The sequence below is a fragment of the Schistocerca americana genome, chromosome 1 (assembly GCF_021461395.2).
Source record: "Schistocerca americana isolate TAMUIC-IGC-003095 chromosome 1, iqSchAmer2.1, whole genome shotgun sequence".
Classification (NCBI taxonomy): Eukaryota; Metazoa; Arthropoda; class Insecta; order Orthoptera; family Acrididae; genus Schistocerca; species Schistocerca americana.
The window spans coordinates 258,528,786-258,541,115 of NC_060119.1; the positions used below are offsets into that span (position 1 = coordinate 258,528,786).

General features: G+C 38.8%; 1 protein-coding gene across 1 annotated transcript in view; it reads left to right on the forward strand.

Moving 5' to 3' along the window:
* Window positions 1-12,330, forward strand: part of LOC124566468 (WD repeat-containing protein 76-like) — a 157,992-nt gene that overhangs the window by 126,562 nt on the left and 19,100 nt on the right. Inside the window, exon 10 of the mRNA XM_047131028.1 lies at window positions 2,987-3,174. Within this exon, the coding sequence (XP_046986984.1) occupies window positions 2,987-3,174 (188 nt within the window). The remainder of the gene's footprint in view (window positions 1-2,986; window positions 3,175-12,330) is intronic.

Below are 12,330 nucleotides of genomic sequence, written 5' to 3' on the forward strand. Positions count from 1 at the left end.
TGCTTCCTCCATTATTTGAGGTATGATATACACTCAGTGTGTGGAGGACAAATTTGTGGTAATCTGTAGTCAGTATGATGTGGGGACTTCAGCAGAAGTATCTTTTTTAACCTTATTAGTACTTTGTACCCATATTTCAACTCAGACTAGTGACTGCAAGTCTATTACTCTGCAACAGTTTTCAACTAATTGCCACCATCATGGACACACACTTTTCAAAAGCTGCAAATGTCAGCACTAATCTGTCAAGATGATGAATCATTTTAGCACCTGAAACATTAGAGATAACTGACTTCAAGATTCCACATAGTTACCAGTATTAACATGCATACTTGGTGTAGACTTGTCTCTGAAGTAACAAAACCTTATCTTGAAGATAGAGGAAAATCAGAAATGAAAGTCCCAAGTAACACACTACTGGAGTCTAATGTATGGAAAGAGTCCTAAATTAGAGCAATATAGAGTGAGATGGAAAGAGGCTACTGTTTGGATGATGTCAACTTTTCGGAAACCCAGTGAGTTCAAAATATATCATCATTTTAAATGTTAGAACTTCCCAATGACATGTTAAGAATTTTTGCAAGTTTTTAGTGGTTATGTAGTGGCTCTTGCATCAGATTTGGAACTGCAGTGCTGACTGGAATATCAGAGATTGCTTACAACACATTCAGGCAACAAACCCTAAAGTATTGCTCTAGTTAGTGGCATCCATACCATTTAGAAGCAAAAACAGATACTGAACATATGCAAAGGAATCACTAACGGTCACATGTTTGTTTGACCCATGAGAGAGCACCACAAAAATGGTAAAAAATCTGAACTGGGAGAGGCATGAAGATTAGATGTCAACCACCCATGAGAGCCTACTTGGAATCTAGAAATATACTACAGCTCCCTACATACTGCTCCTGTAGTTATCATGAAGACAAAGATTAGTGCAATTACTGTGCACACACACAGGCATTTAAGCAATCAGTTCCCATGTGTTGTATACTCTGGTCAATTGGAAATAAACCCTCACATATGGTTCAGTGAGTAGTACCCCTGCCATTCACTTCAGTGTTTTATAGAGTATAAGTGTAGGAGCCATGGTGGTGGGGGCTACTTCTCTTTGCAGCTCTCTGTTCACTCTGCACCTTTACCGGTTCTCTGGCAAATTAAACGTTTTTTCTCCACACTTAATTACAGGCTTTATAAATTTCATATAACATTGTTGAGTAGTGTCTTGAAATGGAATGTAGTAATTGAGAATGCAGTTCTCCTATTTTATTTATGTTTTAGTTATGTTTAGAGATAACATCACCACCACCACCATCACCGGTTTCCTTCTATATTTGCAAGTCCTCCTAATCTCCATTTCATGCAATCAATTGCTTCCTTCTTAATGCTGGTGTATGTACTGCCATGTATCATATCCATGATCTGAAATCTCTTCCATACGTCCTTCTAAGTCTCTTTTTATAATCCCCTCCTTCATTCTTAATATATGTCAAGTATCATTTCCTTCTTTTTATTACATCCAGTAATTGTCTTTGCTCTCCCAGTCTTCTGAGTACCTCTTCACTTTTCACTCTAGCCATCCAACTTATTCTTTCCATGTTCTGCCACGTCCAAATTTTAGAAGGCCCCCTTGTTGCTCTGTCTTTCTTCCTGTTTCCACGTTCCAGCTCCATACAACAGGACATTCCATACAAAACATTTTAGTAGCCTTTTCCTTAAATCTTTGTCCATATTACTGCAGATAATTCTCCTTTTCTTGTAAAATGCCTCTTTAACCATTACAGGCTTCCCCAGGGGAGATAACTCAACTTAAAATCATATTCAAGACTCAACTGACTGAGAATTGTTAAGATCAGAAAATTATGGCGCAAGGAGACACTTGAATGGCAGTGCATGTGAATGACATGTTGCCCATATCTGTGCAGGGAATTTTACAGCAGTAGGAAAGTTTATACTTCTCAATTTGCCTCTTTTGGCATAATTTTAATGATACGATACACATTATCATTGCTTAACTATGATGTGCTATCATTGAAGCAACTGTACATAGTGGTGGTGCCGTGCTTGGTAGGACAGAGGTAGAAATAACAATACACCAAGTCAAATGGCTGAAAGCTGACAAGATAACTGACACACAAGCTCTTTTAGAACAAGGGTGGGTCTAGCTAAACTGTGAGGCGAAAATGTCTCTTTGCACAGTAATCAACTTATTCTGCTTGATCACTACTTTTACAGGAGGTCAGTAAATGACTGATCAGTTTTCAGAAAATAATTTTTTACCGCCGTGTATGTAATATAATTATTGATATATTGGCACACTTAAAAGATTAGAAAATCATATTAGGTTTTGCATTTACATTATTTTATCACATGTACAGGTAGGTGAGATGGTTACAGGGACAGGTACAGGCAGCTTTAGAGACCAGCAGAAGCTGCTGAGTAAAGAAACAAAATGTATTAACAATCACATACATACAGATCATGATGTGCACTTCCAGATAGCATGCAGAGAATATGGGAGAGTGGTGGGAGTAGTGATTTTCTCTACACGAAACATTTACATGTTGCATTTGGGGATACCTGTATTATTATTTGTTTCTTTTATTCAATTGTTACTGAGCAGTTGAGAAACGGATTGTAAATACCTTATGCGACTTACAACCAGCTATTACTTGTAGACTGTTTAGGACTCCTAGCACTGTAAACATATTACGTCTAGATTATACCTCTTGTTGAATAGAAATGAAGAATGTCAACTGAAAGAACAACAAAGCATGGCCTGTCAAATTACTTCAGCAGTTTTTAGTCAAGAATTTGTTACCTTTTTTGTATGGTAGGAGATTTTATTAACTTTTTAGTATGGTTGGTTTTCTTTCAGAAATTCATTGGTGTTTCCTTGGATTTGTGAGAGACCTATTTTTTTTATTTATAAGATTATTTATTAAGTGCTTAATTGCTGTGTCTTCCTTCTTTGGATTGTTTATAGGGAAGCACGAATATGGGACTTAAGAGATAGCCGGAAATCCAAGCCCAAGCCACTGACAGATCTGAAGCATCCAAAAACTTTAACAGGATGCTTCTTCTCTCCAGCTGGAAACTATTTGTTAACTACATGCAATGATGATAGGCTTAGAGCATATGACACAACAAAGTTTCGATCTGAGGTCCCAAAAGGTAAATGTTACATTGTCTTTACTGCTATACATGTTTAATTATTCATTGCATCATGATATCTTAAACTAAAAGTGTATAAGAATTGTCTTCATGTTAGACAGCAACTTTTATGTTACCTAGGTTTATAATTATTGTGTAAATCAGTGTAGACTGGTGTAAGCATTAAGTAACCCCATGTTTGACCTGACACTGGTACAAAATCACTATTGAGCATGTCACAATGACATGCTGGTGACACACTGGCCATTGCTGCTGTGCCAGTCGTGAGCTTTATGTAAGTACTGTGTACTGACTTGTGATATGAAGCCTGAAGTATTTTCTAAAATTGCTCAGCTATTACAGAAACAGTTCTTTAGGTATTAGGCGACAATTTGCCCAGGATGTGATGTGGTAGAGAAATCAATATAGTGATCAGGCTTTAGGTCTAGTATTTAAATTCCCTTATAATTTTCACACACACACACACACACACACACACACACACACACACATACACACACAGAGCTAAAGTCTTGCTGTGAGTGTTGAACAGAAGGTTATATGGCAAGCTAGATAGAGGGATTGCAGAGGAGCAGTTCGGATTTAGAAGAGGAAGAGGAACAAGAGATGCTATAGGCCTGCTAAGAATTATAGGGGAAAGATATATGGAAAAGGGTAGAGAGATCTTTGCTGTTTTTATAGATTTAGAAAAGGCTTTTGACAGAGTTCAGTGGAACAAGCTGATGGATATCTTGAAGAGGAAAGGAGTAGATTGGAAAGAGAGACAAATGATACAGAATCTGTATTTACACCAGAAAGTAAGGATAAGGATTGGAAATGAAATGCAGAAGGAAGCAGCATTGGATGAGGTGTTAGACAAGGTTGTTGCCTTTCCCCGCTGTTGTTTAACGTATACCTTGAAGAGCTTATTGCGAAAAGTTTAGATGGGAAAAGAGTAATATGTATTGGTGGAAAGAGAATAGAATGTATAAGATTTGCTGATGACATGGTATTAGTGGCAGAAAGTGAGCGGACAGTGAATAACATGCTCAAAGATCTGAATGAAGCTTGTGTGGAATATGGGATGCAAATAAACACAGCAAAAACAAAGAGTATGGTCATCAGTACAAGACGCAGACTGTCCAATATTAAAATAGGACAATCTACCATTAGCCAAGTAAGTGAATTTAAATATCTCGGAAGCACAATAACTGAAGACTTGAGATGTGACCAGGAGGTGAAAACTCGAACTGCCATAGCGAAGGAGGCATTCAACAGAAAGAGGAGACTCTTATGTGGCAAATTAGTTAAAGGACTAAGGAAAAGGCTTCGCAAATGTTTTGTCTGGAGTGTGGTACTGTTTGGGGCAGAAACGTGGACACTGAGACGAGAGGATGAAGAAAGGTTAGAAGCATTTGAGATGTGGATGTGGAGGAGAATGGAGAGAATAAGCTGGATGGAAGGAGTGAGTAATGAAAGAGTATAGGAAAGGGTTGGTGAGAGATGATGTCTGCTGAAGGTTGTAAGAGAAAGGAAAAAGAACTGGTTGGGCCATTCATTGAGAAGGGAATGCTTGCTAGTAGATGCTTTGGAAGGATTGGTTTGTGGGAGAAGGCAGAGTGGAAGAAGGAGATACGAGGTGATAGACGACATAAAGGGAAGAGGAAATTATGCAGACCTGAAGAGGATGGCAGAAGACCGGACAGCCTGGAGAACTACCATGTGAAACCTGCCTTTAGGCAGAACACTGGTGGTGGTGGTGGTGGTGATGATGATGATGATTACATTTTTCAAACCACTGATATATGGCCACTGTTTTATGTATTGTGTTTATGTCATTGAAAATAAAAAGTTCATATCATTTTTGCACAATATGGGTGACAGACTATTGTCTTTTGTTCCCTTAACATACTTCGTCAAAGGAACTGAATCACAAAAAAGGGGTGAAAACCAAGTTTCACTGTGGCAGTGATATGTTATGACGAAGCGGTTTACATTTCTTCTGCATGATGTGGACTGACACTGTATATAATCTGATTTCATAGAGCCCATGAAATTGTGATGTTTAGGTTACATGCAGTCATTTGCCATTAGTCAAATTGGAGACTGGTCAGTTGATTGCACGAGGTTACAATTACTTAGAGATGTCTGTGGCAGTGGGCTCGAACAAACATTTTTGCCTATCTTAGTTAAAGTTGTCATTTTATACTACTTTGGTATTTCAGTTCCACTAACTCAGTTTCAGACATGGTACATGAGAACTGTTAAGACTGAATGATCAGTGTGCAGGCACTAGTAATCAAACTTCCAGACACTCGCAGATTTTCAATTTTTAATTGCCACTGGGATCTGTGTGCTGTAATTTCAGGAGATTATCTGGCAATGAATGACAAATAGCTTCTCTTATCATTATAGGAAAGGTACTAAGTAATGCAGCTAAAACCATAACAAAAATTTTCATTTCTAAAACTTGTTGATCCAGAGCTCTTTTGATATATTTTTAAAGGGAGTGGAGAAAAGTTTCTAAGAAGCAGTGAGTGAGGAAACTGTTAAATAAAACTTGGGATCCTTTGTCAAGATATAGTTCAGTAAAGCCTGATAAGTCAAAGAATGCTTTCCTTCTCTAAACTTCCATTTTTTTTAAAAAGTGCAAGAGTCTGGAGACACTTAAATTCTTTTTTTTCTGTTCTATTGATTCCAGATCAAAGCATTACCATTTGGAGCGTGCACACACTATTTTGGGTGATGGTACTACCAGGATCAGTAGTAGCTAATATCTCATTTTTTATTTATTTTGTTTGTTGGTGTTGAGATATTGTTCAAATTGGAATGTCAGAAGATGATTATTTTCAGATGGTGGTGATGTAAGAACTATTAGCAGTAGGTAATTAGTTTATACAGGGTTGGGCAAATAAAAGTGACCTGGAGAACAGTTACAGGGTACAAAGAAGTACAGCAGAGGAAGGGAAGTACAGTACCAACTTAGCAGAGGAAGGGAAGTACAGTACCAACTTAGCAGAGGAAGGGAAGTACAGTACCAACTTGACTAAAGCAGATGTTGAAAGTGACAACCATTAATTTCTTGCAACTTCTGGGCACCGGTGAGCAAGTTGCTGAAGCCGGACCACTGGAATTGCTGCAGTCTCATCTGAAAAGTTCTGCTTCAGTTATTGAGACTTGAAGACTCCCCATACAAAGTAATCGCACATTGACACATTAGGTGACCTAGTGGCCAGCTAAGGCTGCAACCAGGCTGTGAACAGCTCTGTCAGTTATGAAGATTGTGTAAATTTGCTCCAAGGTTTGGCCGACTGTATGGTCGGTTCATCCATCCTGTTGGAAGTAACTGTAGGTCTTTCCCTCCTCCGTTAATGCTGCCCCCAAGTGGCTTCAGAATGTTGTCAATGTAATGCATCGAAGTCAGCATCTCTTTAAAGAATGTGGGATGAGTAATGTGGCATGCAGACATTGCATACCATATCCCTACTGTCTCATCATGCAATGGCGAGGCACTAAAAGCATCTGCTGGTTTTAATGCAGGAGCAACACACACTCAGTAGGCATGCATGCACAGGTTCAGGTGGAGTATTCGCCCGCATGATGGGTGTGATATGCCAGTCTCTTGCAACAGTGTTGGGTTGATGTAGTAGGACTTCATGGAAAAGATTGTAACTTTATGGTTTTCTCTCCTGTGACAATCTCCACAAGTTAAAACTTGGTAAATTGCATTCTACATGTCCATAGATACTCTGCAAGCCACCGTACATTGAATGGCAGAGGATCACAGTAGTGAAGAAATGTGAATAACAGATCATGATTTTCACTCTATTTGATGCCAGAATTACAACCTATTTATATAATTACAGTATTTTCACCAGACGAATATTTGTGGTGTGTTATTAAATTTGTTCCACTATTGATTTTAGCTTGCAGCTATTTTCATGTAGTTTGGAGTGCTAAGATTATGAGTTGGGAGTAGAACTGAGTAACCTATATGTCGGATAGTTAATCTGAACATATTTGCACCTATTGTTAACTGTAAGTCACAGCATCATCTGTAGACTGTTCTGTCTGAAACCAGATCTATGTGTTTTCTTCTAGTCCTGCGTATTTAGAATAACTGACATATTTCATTTTTTAAAATTTGGCCCACTTTGTAAAGTACATTTGTTTTTTCACAGTGGTGCTCAGGACAGACACAGGTATTCTCAAACTGTGCTAATCCATAGTGTGTTCCACAATGAACTTCAATTCTTTTGAGAATTTTGACCTTCTCTTTCTTCTAAAAGGTTTTCCTGTCTCATTTGGTAACACCTGAATTTTCCATCCTAAAATGTTGACAGAAAGCACTCAACAACTTTAAAGAAACAACTAATGACTTACTTCACTTAAAACAAGGCTAGGAACACACTACGTGATGCTCACAAACTCTTGGCATGGTAGTTGTCGAGAGTATCTGTGTCATTTAAAATAGACTCACCTGTGTCGTAGCAACAGTTTTGTCAGCTTTGCCAGCATACAAATCATAAACAAACCTAATGTGTGTTATCAGGTTATAAATACTGGGAAGTAGATGTCCTCTGCATATGGTCTTAATCATAGCATGAAGTTAATGCTGAAACAATATGGCTATGGTAATGTAACTGTGTAAGGCGTGGTACACAGTATTGAAAGAAAGTTTGCAGTGACAAGTAACAAATGAATGTTCCTCTGAAGTCACACCTTCTTGAGACTTTCATCGAAACAATTGTTACCGTCAGCCACCACACCAAATAGAGGTTTGCAGTGGCAGGGGAAAAAAGTTGAATTGTTCCAACTTTTACTGATTGCGATCTGCTGAGTAGAACATCCATTTGTCAAAGTTAAACACATGTTTCTAAACAATACTTGCAGTCCAAAGCAATGCCAGCGGCATTTTATGTCAATTATGCCAGTTTTTTTTTCCTCTCCTTAAACAATTGTTTCATGAAGCATAAATTGGGGAGAAATTATAAGTACATTTTTGAAAACCCTTGTCGCCAGTTTTGTAAAGGCCTTGTCACTACTGCTGTGAGGGCAAAATTGCCACTGTTGTTAAGGTAGGCGGAGCTTGTGAAACGGCTTTTGGTGCAGTACACCACTAAGACAATTTCTCTGTGCCACTATTACACAGCTATGCCCCAGGATCAACTAACAGGATAGATCAACTAACAGGATGGATTCCATCAAATTAATAACGAAGTCACACAAATGAGTTATAAAGGTTTACTTATCTTTGTGGCTTGTTGAATAATGAAGTGCACAACACGGCATGTAATATAACAATAAAGCCCCAAGTGCAAATAATCATAGGTAAACTTCACAGTATATAGCAAATGTGATTTACAACAGCTGTGTGTCCACTTCTAAGACTGCACTATACGAAGTTTCCTATCTGTCAGCCCTGGATGAGGATCTATAACCAAGTAGGCGAGAGCTGCTCTTCTCTCTTCTGAGAAGGCTTCTGTCCGTTGTTGTCCTGTCAAAGGTGGATTGTACTTGGCTGATGCAAAGTCAATATCTTCATTTTCAGCACTGCCCATGGTGCTGGTGGAACTCGTGCAGGTGGTGAGTCTCTAAGGCACTTGCACCAGCATGCATCTTTGTGCCTGTGGTGCTTTTGCCCTGACTGTGTCTTGTTCGGACAACACAGCATACATTAACACAAAAACAGGAGCGAATTTATATTGCAAACATCGGAAATTTGATGGGAGTGATAAAAAGTGTTACAGGCAGAAGGAAAACATTAATTATGGGGACGTAAAAGGGGCGTTATACTACACATCCAGTTCCCATTCATATTTAACATTTGCAAAGCATTGCTGGGTTCGCTAGTGCTCTTACAAAAGTTTGTTACAATGCTGAAGTATGGAAATGGAGATGCTGATCTTCATCATATCCCAGGTGCCGTTACATGTGTTAGTCAGTGCTTGAACAATGATTTGAAATGTTACCTGATAAAAGGGTGAGATATGTCAGGGTCCAACCTCCATCTTAACTCCATTTGTAAGTGCCAGTAAAAGCCATTTGCCTAGTCTAGCTTGGTTCGTGGCTCTAAGCTCATGCTGTTGCTGCAGTGTCATTTCTGCCTTAGGTGCCATCGAAGTAGCATCATATGAAACAACTACTGCCAGATAAACACCAGTTATTTAACAGTGTTTATATGGCAATATGTCACTTCATTCATGCTATTGGCAACATGGCTTTGCAGCTCTGTTGCTACCCTGCATGTGCTTGTGTGTTCACTGTATATGAGTATTGTATGTTGGTGAAGAGAATAGTGATCATCACCACCTTTATCGTCGTCCGCAGCTCGTGGTCTAGTGGCTAGTGTTGCTGCCTCTGAATCACAGGGTCCCAGGTTCGATTCCCGACTTGGTTGAGGATTTTCTCTGCCTGGGGACTGCGTGTTTGTGTTGCCCTTATTATTTCATCCTCATCATTCGTGACAGTGGCTACATTGAACTGTGCAAAAAATTCGTCGTCGTCGGTGGTATGACAGCGTTTTGTGAGCCTTGGCTTTTTGTAGAAGATTATTCCATTCTTTCTTGTTTAGTGCCAAACTTCTCCAATTATGAATTCCAACCTTCATGTCTTCTATGGTACCTTCCTCCTACCTTTGCTTCGGTCATCTGTCTTGGTTCCTGCAATCACTGAGCTGAGTATATTCTTCTTGATCATTCTGTCATTGCTCTCAGTACATGCCCCTGTCATTCCTGCGTTTTAATCTTAATGTAGATGACCATGTCTCAGTTATTATGAGGGCTATCCACAAAGTACATTACATTTTGGAATTAAAAATAAATAAAGTATTGGAAATTTTTTTTATTATATACAGATGAAAGCCACACTTAAATACTACTTTTCTACATAGTTGCCATTTAAATTAAGGCACTTGTCATAGCGATGGACGAGCTTGGAAATTCCTTCGTCGTAAAATTCGGCCGCCTGCGCCTTCAACCACGTGGTTACCTCTTCTTTTGGGACAGAAAAGGTGTGATTTTTGTGGATTTCCTGGAATGAGGCACTACAATAAATTCTCAAAGGTATTGCCGAAACTCTGCACAACCTCAGAAGAGCAATACAATACAATACAAGTGCAGGGGAAAGTTGGGCTCAAAGATCTTGCTGACTCACGACAACGCCCGGGCCCACACGGCAAATGTCACTCGTGAAGTTCTCGAATCTTTTAAGTGGGAGTTGTTTCCTCATCCGCCATACAGTCCCGACCAGGCACCGACCGACTTCCACTTATTCCCAGCAATGAAGAAGTGGTTGGCTATGCAGCGTTTCACAGCTTCAAGAAAAGGTAACCACGTGGTTGTAGGCACAGGCGGCTGAATTTTACGACGAAGGAATTTCCAAGCTCGTCCATCGCTACGATAAGTGCCTTAATTTAAATGGCAACTATGTAGAAAATTAGTATTTAAGTGTGGCTTTCATCTGTATATAATAAAAAAATTTCCAATACTTTATTTATTTTTAATTCCAAAACATAATGTACTTTGTGGATAGCCCTCGTATATAGGTTACATAATTTATAGTTAAATCTCCTCCTCCACACTCCAGTTTTCCTCCACCAGTCCAAGAATATGTCTGAAAATCTTTTTTCTGGATATGTCAAGTTGCTTTCCATGAAATTTCTGGAATGTCCATGTTTCAGCACTGTATTTTAGCATTGGCCTCACTAAAATTTTATACGTCATAACCTCCGTGTTCCTGAAAACCATCTTAGATTTTGACACTGTGGTAGCACTTGTTGGTGGACAGTATTATGTTTTTGTGAGTTAAGGTGACTCAACTAAGAGACACAGTCAAAGGGGTTCACATACGAGTTATATGAATTTCTTCACAACCTTAGATGTTGACAGAAGAGATGAAATCATGTCAGCATCACAGACTTCAACAGCAAATGCATGTGGTGTTTCACCAAGAAGCATACAATATTGGCAGAGGTACGATAATTGTGGTTAAAAAGTGAGGTTTAAATATCTGAGGAAAGATGTTAGTGGAAGAATAACTGTCAGTGATTCGGACAATTTCCAGAAAAATGATGTCTATTGTACTATGCTGGAATTTTACAACAGTGGTAAGTACCGTACAAGCAAAAAGTAACAGATGGTTTACATCACTAGATTGCTTTCACAGGCATCTGCAATTCGAATGGAAGAATTCTGAAATAACTGGAATGCAGGTACAGAGAATGCAGTGATAGAAGACATATTCTGATGGAGAAATCCGATATTATAGTAGTAGATAGGGCAACTTTCCTGAGCAAAAAGCACATCAGAAGAGAGTCATCGTACTATTGTTTATCTTCAGGAGACCTGGCCAAACCAAAATCACAACAGAAAGCACATCTAGCAGGATTCAAAGGGCAATGTCATTGTGAAAGGCAAGGAAACAAACTTGTGTCTTTGTTGCAGGATCATCTAAGCTAACACTTACACCCACCAAATCCAGTAATTTTCATGAAGAGATGAATAGGTGCCACATGCACCTTTAGAATCAATTTGAACTAGACAGATTAGCACCAGAAATGAAGCCAGATGTTGTATGGTGATCACTTATCACTGCCAGTACAAAATGATGGGCTCTAGTGAAAGAAAAGGTTGCATGCTGAAATTGTCTTTTCAGAATGAAAATGGAAAAAATGTGCAGAAATTGAGTCTTTAGAACTGGACAGTTCAATAGCAATAAAATAAATTTAAAATGCTATATTTCTTGTTCCTTGCCTCCCCAAAGCTGTAAACACTGTTCTCCCTCTTAAATCCATTTCCTGTCATTCCTCTCTACCCCCAAAAATTTACCTGTACAAGCCTGCATAGCCACGGGTACACAATGACTGCGCTGAAAGGTGCTCAGTGTTATATGTGGGAAGCAGAAGATCCATGTTTTTAGCTTTGTACGGAGGTTTGAAGTAATGTGAATAAAGGAAATGCTTGAAATGTTCACATAATCAAAACAGAAATAGATGTATAATTTATCACATGAGCAGTAATATATTTGGTGATACTACACATTTTATCTCACATGAGAACGTACTAATTGGGAGGGGCAGCTGTTTCTCTACAGTATTTTCTAAACATTTTCCTGATTTATGGTTTTTACACCCATAATAAATTTTGAAATAATTCATTGTCCAGTTCTGGCTATAAA